General features: G+C 52.0%; 2 protein-coding genes across 4 annotated transcripts in view; one reads left to right on the top strand and one right to left on the bottom strand.

The window, feature by feature from the left end:
* Nucleotides 1-11,149, top strand: part of WDR73 (WD repeat domain 73) — a 147,896-nt gene that overhangs the window by 30,734 nt on the left and 106,013 nt on the right. The window lies entirely within an intron of this gene.
* Nucleotides 1-11,149, bottom strand: part of LOC102741394 (zinc finger and SCAN domain-containing protein 2) — a 41,856-nt gene that overhangs the window by 14,573 nt on the left and 16,134 nt on the right. For 2 of the 3 annotated variants that reach the window (XM_081831723.1, XM_081831724.1), the window contains one exon: nucleotides 6,706-9,434. In XM_081831723.1, the coding sequence (XP_081687849.1) occupies nucleotides 7,993-9,434 (1,442 nt within the window). In that variant the 3' untranslated portion in view covers nucleotides 6,706-7,992. Of the gene's footprint in view, nucleotides 1-6,705; nucleotides 9,435-11,149 lie in introns of those variants that run through there. The other variant, XM_081831726.1, reaches the window with a different exon arrangement.

Below are 11,149 nucleotides of genomic sequence, written 5' to 3'. Positions count from 1 at the left end.
AATGCTTTACACACACACACCACACACACATGGTTGTCCACTGTGGTAATGCTTCACACACCCACACACATGCACACACACACACACCACACCACCCTCATTCCTGCTTGCACAGTCCTGGGAGATTCAAGATGGATACTATTGATGCTTATTCATTCAAGAATCAGTCTTGGAACATCAACTTTAGCCCAAGTGAAACCCTCCTTCCTCCTCTAAGGAATGCAGTCCAGCAGAGGATGCATTTTTATTTTCTTTATTTATTTTTAGTAATCTCTACGCCCAACATAGAGCTGAAACTCACGACCACGAGATCAAGAGTCGAATGCTCCACCGACTGAGCGGGCCCAGAGCCCCTAGAGGATGCATTTTTTATTTATTTATTTATTTATTTTAAAGATTTTATTTATTTATTTGAGAGAGAATGAGATAGAGAGAGAGAGAGGATGAGAGGGGGGAGGGTCAGAGGGAGAAGCAGACTCCCTGCTGAGCAAGGAGATCGATGCAGGACTCGATCCTGGGACTCCAGGATCATGACCTGAGCCGAAGGTAGTCGCTTAACCAACTGAGCCACCCAGGCGCCCGAGGATGCATTTTTTAAAAAGCTGCGCTGAACAACCCACATATTTCCAATGCAGTGTGGTAAGTGCTAAAAGGCGCCTTCAAAGTGAATGGCTGGAAAGAAATACTGGAGAGCAACTGGGAGAACCCAAGAGGTAAGAAGGTGCAGCCACAGGGGAAGGGGGCAGGAAACTGTACTTGATTGAGCACCTACCTTGCATATTTTATCTGGTTTGGATCTGACAAGGAATCCTGCATAGTAGGTCTCACTCCCTATTTAACAGATGAAAGATCCAAAATTCAACTGGAAGTGGGTGAAGCTGTGATTCTTCCCACAGAAGGGGCAGCCTGAGGAGGGCAGGGGTGGGCAAGGGAAGGACAGGATGACAAGAGGGGCTTTCCAGAAAGTCCTAAGTCCAGCTGTGAGTCTGGGCCAGGAGAAGGCTTTGGGTTCCCACCAAGTCACCAGAGCAGCTTTGCTTTTACATATTTTCTGCTGTTAAAAAAAAAAAAAAAAGAAAGAAAGTTGAAAATTACTGATCCAACTCCACAACTATTACCTTAACTCAGGGAGCTCCTGAGCAAATTGAACTTTCACTGGAAGCAAAATCAAGCATGGAGAGGGTAGCCCCAAACACAGGTCATATCACCTTCACCGTCAACACCACACCCAGTACTTCAAGGGAAAAGACATGCATACACATCCTCAAGCTGTGAGCCACACTCCTCAGAGAATGGGACTCAAGGACCCCCAAAAGTCTACTTAGATGACATACTTTCCTACTTGTGGCCTCCTGGTCCCTTGGAGGACAGTTGTCCTAGGACACCGAGACAGGTCCATTTTTTGGTGAAAGCAGGCTCCATGTAGGTCAGTCATCAGTATTACCTCAGAGAATAGGACATTGAACAAGAGGTGTTTATAAGCAGTGCCTGAGGAGACGAGGATTTCCGGAGGAAGGAGTTAAGCCTGTCCTCGAGGAATTCGGGGGACTACAGCCACATGTAATGAGTGGAGACTAGTGTTCCCTAGGCCCACTGGGTCATCCATTTAACTCCAAGTTACCCAGTGCTACTAACTTATCTGCACAAGGGGACAAGGGGACATGGTCAGCAGGGAAACCTGGAAGAAGGGTTAACAAGGGAATCTTGGGCACTGAGCAGATGGCCCTGGGGGGCGCAGAAGATAAGCGGGATTTGAAGCACAGGGTCTGTCCCCTGAGAGGGTTCGTGGCTGGTGTCTGCCTGTCCCTCACATGACCCCTTCCTTTCGTTCCCTGCAGCTCAAGCACTAGCTGATCACAAAGCCATTCATTTCAGTCACTCAAGACCAGGAACAAGGGGTGCTCTGAAGCTGGCTTGCAATGGGAGAGCCCCTCCTATAAATTGATAATTGGGGTTCTAGATTCTGTTGGTCTCTTGGAAATTTCGTTAACAGGAGCCTCCCACCCAGGATTCGGTCTTCTCTGGGTGTACTGAGGAAATCCAGGCTCTGCACCAGAAAGGCTGGGGACCAGAACTCTGGCAAATTTGCCCAAATGTACCACTGCTGAGGCCTCCTGGCATGTGCCCTTCCAACACCCACAGTGTAAACAGCAGAGACGCTGTGTCTGCTAGGGCCTGGGAGGTGTGAGGGGCCTGGGCAGTGTTTCCTTGGAACCAGACTCCCCGCCCCACAACCGTTCTACAGCTGCCCCGGGGCCTGGGAAGGGATGGAATGTTCTCCGAGTTGGAACGCTGGTAAGAGCCAGCAGGAGCGGGGATCCGGGGGCCAGTAGGCCCTAGAGCCACAGTCACTGCCCAGGCCAGAGGCAGGAGCTCGGTTGCACCGATGACTGGGTGGAAACCAAAGGGAACTCACCACCTGCCCTCACTCTCCACTAGGCTAGGAAATCCTCTGTCTCAAAATCTGGCCGTTGTCCATGCCCTTCTCCTTCTCCTTCCTCTGTGGCCTGGGGCCACAGTCAAGAGGGTGGAAAAAAGGAAGGCCCCAACTCTTCTGTCCAGAAATTTGGGATAGCCTAACAGGGCCCAGCAGCAGGGAGGTTTGAAAACCTCCGGGGCGGACCATGGGGGACTGTGAGGGCAAGCCCAGCACTGGGCCCCCGCAGAGCTCCCTGTGATGAGACAGGACCCCGATGCTGGGGATAAAGGGCTGGGAAGAGCCGGTCACATGGTCACGTGCAAGGAAGGGCCAATGACAGTTGTGGGTCTTCTTGAAGCCGGCTCGGGAGAAGACTTGTAGGCCCTCTGTCGTTTGTATTTCAGCGTTTTGTTGTTTTCTGCATTCTTCCCATAGGTATTTCTCAGGGCTTTGGCAGTGCAACAGGCCCTGGGCAAGGTTCTTATTGAACCTCTCCTCCCAGCCCCCACTTCCTCAGTCCTAAAGTGGGGGTACGGACCTACCTCCCTTACCTCCCTGCCTCGTTGTCAGGATTAAGTGGGGCGGCTGTCGAGCTTAGCACACAGCCTGTTTGTGGTCACCACTCCGTATGTTGTCACTGTAAGCTATTGTGGCTTATCATAAACTATAAACACAACCCTGAGGGAAGTCAAATTCCATGAAAAAAAAAAGAAGTCTCATTATGACCCGCCTCAAACTGTAAAATCTCTAAGAAAAGTGAGGGTGTGTAGTGCTACAAGTGTCTAGAACCGGGTCTGTCCAGCTCCAACCCTCCCTCCGCTATGCCCAGCTTGAGAACAGGGGCAGGGGGGCAGGGGGACAGAGTACTGCCTGGGAGGGGACCCGAGGAGGATTCTGGGATGTGGCGAAGTTGTTTTTTGATCTGGGTGCTGGTTACACGGGTGTGTTCAGTTTGTAAAGGTGCAGTGAGCTTACACTTCCACGCACTTATCTGTGTGTTGTATTTCAAAAAAAAAAAAATTAAAACAAACAAGGGGAGCTGTCTCAGGATATAGTCGGATGAATGCACTGGGACCAAAGGGTGAGAGTCAGCTACAGTCTCCTAGTTCCATTGCTTGCCCAGAGAGAAGAGAAACAGATTGTGCACTAGACGCAGCTGCAGTAAAGAAGATGCCTAGTTTTCCACTCCCTTTTGATATCTGTGATATTTCAAAAATATAAGTTGTTTCATTAGGATACTGGTTAGTTGGTTTGTTTTCTTAAAGATTTTATTTTATTTTTTTAAGATTTTATTTATTTGTCAGGGAGAGAGAGCGCACAAGCAGGGGGAGCGGCAGGCAGAGGGAGAAGCAGGCTCCCCGCGGAGCAGGGAGCCCGATGTGGGACTCGATCCCAGGACCCTGGGATCGTGACCTGAGCCAAAGGCAAACACCTAACACACTGAGCCACTCAGACGCCCCAAATATTTTATTTTTTTAAGTAATCCCTCCACCCAACGTGGGGCTTGAACTTACAACCTTGAGATCCAGAGTTGCGTGCTCTAGCGACTGAGCCAGCCAGGCGGTCTGGTTAGTTGGTTCTTATAAATGTCTTCGGCTGTGACTTCATCCACCAGTACCAATAAATCATAACTTAGGTGAGAGGCACTGAGGTTAAAACTAACTTACATTTAACATCTTACCAAAGGGAAGTGCGGGACTGAGTCCATTTTCCAGCTCAGAGTTTTGGGCTCTCCCTGCCTCTTGCATTTCTGTCTTTCCCCATGAAGAGAACTCAACTGGCAAAAATTAAGTGAGTTCCTGTCACTCACCAGGCCCTGAGCTGGGTGCTGGAGACAAGAGTTTGGGTGTGAACATAACAAATAGAGGCGGAGGGGCAGACTCCTGTCCCAAGCTCTGAAGTTGGACAGTGCACGGGTGTAGGAGCAGGGTCAGAGAAGTGCAGGGAAGGCTTCTCGGAGGAGGGGGTACCCAGGCTGAGTTTTCAGAGATATGCAGGTATGCCCTAGGTGGACCAGGCATTCCAGGAAAGGGGAACAGTGTGCAGACAAGGCGAGGCCCGGTGGAACACATTCAAGGGGAGCGGCCAAGGGGCAAGGATGGTCAGGGTATCGGGGTGCAGTGAAGAGGTTCCACAGAGGCCCCGTTGGGAAGGCTTCATGTGCATTCCAAAGAACTGGCCTTTCTGTAGGGATGGGGAGTCCCAGGGGGTTTAAACTGAGCAGTGACAGACTGCATTCTGTGTTGGAGAACACTCAACGCTGGCTACAACTCGGAGGATGAAGTGGAGGGAGGCAGGACTGGAGGGAGCTTGGGGGCTACTGCGGTTGCAAGGGTCTGAACTATGCCTGGGGTTGGGGATTGGGGGGGTTGAGGTGAGAGCTGGGAGATGTTAATAGGGAGGCAGGATTTGTAGGGCCAGATTCCTGAATGGCTCTAAGGGAGGCAAGGGAGGAAGGAGTCTTGGATGACTCCCAGATTTGGGGTTGGGTGAGGTCAGGCAAGGCCATGCTGCTCACAGAGGAGACGCAAGGGAGGCCCGCAGGGAGGTGGCTTCTGGACATACTGAGTCTGAGGCTCTAGGAACGACCAGCTGCAGCACGTAAGCTGCGGGACGAAGCCAGTAGAGGAGCCTGGAAACCAGGGGAGGAAATGACTGAGGGGGCAAGGCCCTGCCCCTGGAGGGAAGTGAAGGCTAACACAGGTGGAGATGGGGTCCCGCCGCCCTGAACGCACATCTCCAGGCTGAGCCTGGAGGAAGGAAGCGAGGGGCACTACAGAGAAGTCGTTGCTCTGGGGCTGGGATGCTGAGGGAGGTTCCTGACACCTGATAGGTTCGAGGTTCTCCGGGAAGGGGAGCCAAGTCTGGGAGTTGGCTGGGTCTGAGGAAAAGGGCTGAAGGGTACAAGGCGGCCACCGGAGGGCTCAGGAGATGGAAGTGGGCAAGTCACGGAGAAGACCTGCCAAGAGGGGCATGGGAGCCTAGCTGACAGTAAAGCAATTGCTCTTTGTTTTCTTTTTACCATTATACATTTTTTAAAGGAGTTACTTACTTTAGAGAGTGCTCGAGAAAGGGGGTGGCAGAGGGGGAGGGAGAGGGGAAGCAGACTCCCCACTGAGCACGGAGCAGATCATGACCTGAGCCAACACCAAAAGTTGGATACTTAACCGACTTGAGCCACCCAGATGCCCCTCATTATAAGTTTCTGTCCCAAGGCTGTTCCCACGAACTTAGAACAAACTGGGAACAAAACCGCAGTCCCTAAATGCATGTACATTTAGGGGAAATGTCCTTTGTTACAGAAACACAGGTGTAACTGAATTGAGAGCAAAGTCGTGGTGGAAATAGATCTGCCAAGGGGACTGGGGCTTCCTGATGTCTTTTAGGGAAGAAGTCTGTGCCCTTCCATCCCACACCGAGCCGCACAAAGGCCCGTGTATGCTGAGCCCTCCCTGCCTCCGCAGACCCGCTTTAGAGGCAAACAGGACAGGAAGTGAAGGACTCTTGACCTTTCTAAGACCACGTTCTGTCATTTCCCATCCTGGATCCAGCCTGATCTTGCTTCCCTTTTTTCCAAGATATTTTGTGTGCCTACCAGGTAGAGAGGAGTAAAAAAATAGAAAGTTAGAAGTTTTGCAAAGCTTAACGTCAGTTCTTTTCTTAAGTTGAGACTTGGGGGGAGAGAGAACCAGTATCTTCTACAACCCAAATCCCAGAATTTACTGTCAGCTAGGAAACCACCGTATCCATTCTTCCTTGGATGGCTCGTGTAGCTTCCTCCTGTGAAAACTTGATGAAGACAGGTAATGGGATTTCTTGTTCATCACCTTTCCCTAGTTCCTAGCACAGTGATGGTACTTAAGTCCTCAATGTTTGCCCAATAAGTGAAGGAATGGGATTAATAATGGGGATTTCACAGCCTCCATGATTTGGTTTAACAACCATCACTGCTGAGCTTAGAAATGTCCTCCTTGTGTCTAATCTAGTTGATTCTGGATAGAGATGATTCCCAACGGCCTCCTTAGGAGGCCACCTGGCTCCTTAGCCAAAGCTGCCACTCCAAGTCTTGGCTGACAGACTGAATGCACAGTTGGCAAAGGACAGTGGAGAGATGTGTGCACTGGTCAAGCACACAGATCTCGGTTCACCCAAAGATGTGTTCTTTAAAGCCACTGATTTTTACTCCTTGAAGGTCTTGAACCGCTTTCGGCCTAAGGCAGGAGGTGAGTGGGTGGGAAGTGAGGTGTGGGTTTGCTAATAGTCAAGTTCACACTGAAAGGCAGACGCAGGAAAAGAACGGGACTCTATTTTATTAGGAAATATTGAGCATCCATTCTCTAAGAACCAAGGCCCATTGTGAGCACAGGCTCCATGCACTGGAGGAGGTGGTTTCATATTTCCCAGAAACACCTTCTCTGTTCTCCTCTTCCTTATAACAAACCCCTTGACCTGCTATCATCCCCTGGTCTTTATGGTCTCAAGGCTCAAGGAACCAAGAACAAAGCCCTGGTAGCATCCCGGGATCAAGGATGACACCTATAGGACAACTCCTGATTCAAGCCCAAATCTGTCCAGAGGACAGAGGATGTGTCCTCAAAATCAACACTTCCTTAAAAATATGAACGTATACAAAAGCTACCAGACAGAACTCTAGCCCTGCACCTATAAAATAAAAACGAGAAGAACAGGGGAATGACAAGTGCATAGAGAGATGATTTAGGGGCTAGTATCTGTGGGGGTGAAGACACAAGCCCACCCTGAAGGGTGCAGGGCTCTTTCACCCTCGAAGAGACAACCCACCATCCACCAGGGGTAGGCGGCTGGGGTCCCCGATTTCCCACTCAAAAAACAAAACCCCACAAAAACGAGTGCATTCCCCTGGCGGCCGACTTACCACAGGAGGGTAAGTAAAGACACAAGCAAACGTGTCCATACCCTCAGTTTCTACCCTCCCTGGTGGGCCCTGTTCGACTCTTATCAACGGAAAGGCTCTGGGGACAGTGGTTCCAGGCCACACTCCCTCGGGTCTCGGAGTCCCTGACACCTTCCACAGATAGAAAAGGGCTTTACCTTCCTGTGGATGACTCAGAGTTGGAAAAGCCCATCCCCCTTGACCTGAAATCAAAGCCCAGGACACAAGGCCAGGGAGGGCGGCTTCTGACCTGACACCCTGGCACACCAGCAGCTCCGGGCGAAGGCACCTTAACCCGGCCAAGGGGCAGCAGAACCACCAGCCCGCACCTGTCGCTTTCCAGTATTTCTGAGGCCTCGGCCCGGGCTGCCGGGCTGTGGGCCCCGCGGTCTTCCGTCCCCCACGAGAAACACTCCCCCTGTGCTACCAAAGAGGAAACGGAGGCCCGGAGGACCAGGAGAGCGGAAGGCCATGGCGTGTCATGCAATGAAACGGAAAGAGACCCAACTCTGCGACCTTCCGTCCCCCGCCCCGTTCCGGGGGGCGTGAGTCTGCTCAACGGGACGGCAGCGGGTGAGATTCGGGCCCGAGTCCCCAAAGACACCCCCCCCTCCAGAAGGGGCGTCACCGTGGGCCCGCGGGCCACCAGCGCGCGGCCGGCTCAGTCCGCTTTGTCTTTGGCGTGCGTTCTCTGGTGGGTGATGAAGTTGGAGCTGTTGCTGAAGCCCTTGCCGCACTCGGGGCACTTGTAGGGCCTCTCCCCAGTGTGGATGCGCTGGTGGACGATGAGCACCGAGTTCCAGCTGAAGCCCTTGCCGCACTCGGGGCAGCGGTAGGGCTTGTCGCCCAGGTGCGCGCGCTGGTGCATGACGAGGATGGAGCCGCGGCTGAAGCTCTTGCCGCACAGGAGGCACTGGTAGGGCTTCTCGCCCGTGTGCGTGCGCCGGTGCGCGGCGAGCTGCGAGCGCTGGCCGAAGGCCTTGCCACACTCGGCGCACTTGTGCGGCTTCTCGCCCGTGTGCACTCGCTGGTGCTTGAGGAGGTTGGAGCTCCAGCTGAAGCTCTCGCCGCACGTCAGGCACTCGTAGGGCTTCTCGCCCGTGTGCGCGCCCTGGTGCGCGATGAGGCTGGAGCTCTGGCTGAAGCTCCGGCCGCACTCGCCGCACTTGTAGGGCTTCTCCAGCAGGTGCGTGCGGCGGTGCGTGGCCAGGTTGGAGCTGCGGCTGAAGCTCTTGCCGCACTCGGCGCACTGGTAGGGCTTCTCGCCCGTGTGCGTGCGCCGGTGCGTGATGAGCGCCGAGCTCTGGCTGAACCTCTGCCCGCACTCGGCGCACCGGTAGGGCTTCTCGCCCGTGTGGATGCGCTGGTGGCGGATCAGGTTGGAGTTGTAGCTGAAGCTCTCCCCGCACTCCTTGCACTCGTACGGCTTCTCGCCCGTGTGGATGCCCTGGTGAGTGTTAAGGCTGGACCGGTTGCCGAAGCTCTTCCCACACTCGGGGCACGAGTAGGGCTTCTCGCCCGTGTGGGTTCGCTGGTGGGCAATGAGATTGGGGCTCCTGCTGAAGCTCTTGCCGCACTCGGCGCACTGGAAGGGCTTTTCTCCCGTGTGGATCCTCTGGTGGGTGATGAGGTTTGCGCTCCGGCTAAAGCTCTTCCCACAGTCTCGGCATTTGTAAGGTTTCTCCCCCGTGTGGGTGGTTTGGTGTCTGCTGAAGTTGGAACCATCGCTAAAGCTTTTCCCGCATTCGTTGCATTTGTAGTACTTCTCTCCCGTGTGGGTCCGCTCGTGGGTGATCAGGTGGGATTTCCGGCTGAAGGTTTTCCCACACTGGGGACACTCGTAGGGCTTCTCACCCAGGTAGGTGCCCTGAAGGCCGATGAGCTGCCCCACTTCCCTGCCCTGGGAGGGCACCTCCCTGTGGTCCCCACGCGGGGCGTTCCCCTGGGGCCCCCTGGAGCCACAGTCTCTCTCAGAGTCACTTTCCCAGTCGGACTGCGGAATGCCTTCCCCTTCGGGCATTTCTGAGAACATCTCATGTGATTCGACATCCTCAAATAGATCCTGATTAGAGTTCTCCCCATTGTCGCTCTGGATCTCGAAATCTGAAACAGTGAAGAAAGACATACGATTTATACTCCGTTTCCTATAATGATGAGAGAAGGAAAGGAAACCCAAGTGAAATATTTAAAAAATTAAACTTCTTATGAAAATAACGAGGCTAAAGGATCCTCAAAACTTTTAAAAACCAGGTTGATTTCCTTCTTTGTGATTATCTGTCAGACCTCATACCCACGTGGTGATCACTGAGAATTTCTAAGTCTTAAAGATCTGGGTTCTAGGTCCGTACCTGTTTCTCCACTGGGAAATGAAGTCAGGTGGGAATCTGAAAATCCTGATCAACAGAAAGCAACAGGGTACACAGTGACCCCCAATACTCACCATGGTGCCGAATGCGTAACAGGTGCTCAATTAAATTTGGAGAATGAGTGAATGGGTTTTTCAATGGTACCACAGAAATTTCCCTAAAGCTTCATCTCCCTTCAAAAAGAGTTTATGTAATAATCTCGTACATTACACTATATCCTGTGTTTATAATCTTAATAGATTATAGTAAGAAAGTAAGACACAGACAAGGTGACGGGGCCCCTGCAACAAGAACTCTAGGTGTCTATACAGATGACTGGAAATAAGCTGGTGATTAGAAGAGCCCTAAAATGTGTCTGCAGTAGGAGCTTACAGATGGACCTCCCATCGGTAATACAAAATATCTACCATCCAGAAACTTGTTAAACTCTGCTGCCCAACACTTAACCAAACATTCGGGTGAAAGAAATCAGGAGGGGGCACCTGGGTGGCTCAGTCGGTTAAGCATCTGCGTTCAGCTAGGATCATGATCCCAGGGTCCTGGGACTGAGTCCCTCACTGGGCTCCCTGCTCAGCAGGGAGTCCGCTTCTCCCTCTGCCTGGCCCTCTGTCCCTCCCCCCGCTTGTGCTTTCTTGCGCTCTCTCTCTCTCACATAAATAAATAGAATCTTTAAAAAAAAAGAAGAAGAAGAAAGAAATCAGGAGGGCAGATTACCGACAACATATGCATCCCCTTCCTTCACTGACAGACTCTGAAATCTATCCCAGGATTGAGCAGGAGAGCCGTGAGCCTGGATCTCACTGTTTTGATCCCCAAAGAACCGAGCTGTGTGTTGATTTAATAGCTCTGGCCGACAGTCAAAAACAGTCTGAGAAGTGTCATCGAAATTAATGGCCGTCAGGAACGTTAACACTGCCAGGAAGTTGTTGGCGACACTGTTTATGCCACACAATGTCCTCTTGATAAACGAGAAGGAACTTTTCCTCTAACCGAAATTCCCAAGAGCACCGCTGTTCTGAGTAACTGATGTGTGTCTGCCTCATGGCTCTGGTTGTGGCTCCCCGCCCCCACCCCCCCACCTTGCCTGCTTGGAAGCTTGGAGCCAAACGCTCAGAGGGAGAATACTGGATGTTTGTACAGCCCGCAACCTGTGTTCTTTCATTTTTCCCTCCCATTATTTCCTTTTTTGCTATAATTTCCTTGTGCCCCCTTCCTTCCTTCCTGTCTGCCTCCTTCCTTCTTTGGCTAATCTTCCCTGTATTGTTCCAGTTTTAGTATGTGTGTTGCCAAAGCGAGCACCCTTATGCTCTGCTTCTGTAAGTTGTCTTCAATTCTTTTTTGGAATTCTGTAGGGTGTACATAAATAAATCAACGATTTACCGATCAGGATGACAGCCTGATTATTCCTAACACCTAACGTCAGACCTCCAGAGAAAGCAGATCCATCCAGAA

This window comes from Leptonychotes weddellii, chromosome 9 (assembly GCF_054177405.1).
Source record: "Leptonychotes weddellii isolate Sample4059 chromosome 9, ASM5417740v2, whole genome shotgun sequence".
Classification (NCBI taxonomy): Eukaryota; Metazoa; Chordata; class Mammalia; order Carnivora; family Phocidae; genus Leptonychotes; species Leptonychotes weddellii.
This window is presented reverse-complemented; position numbering and strand designations above follow the sequence as displayed.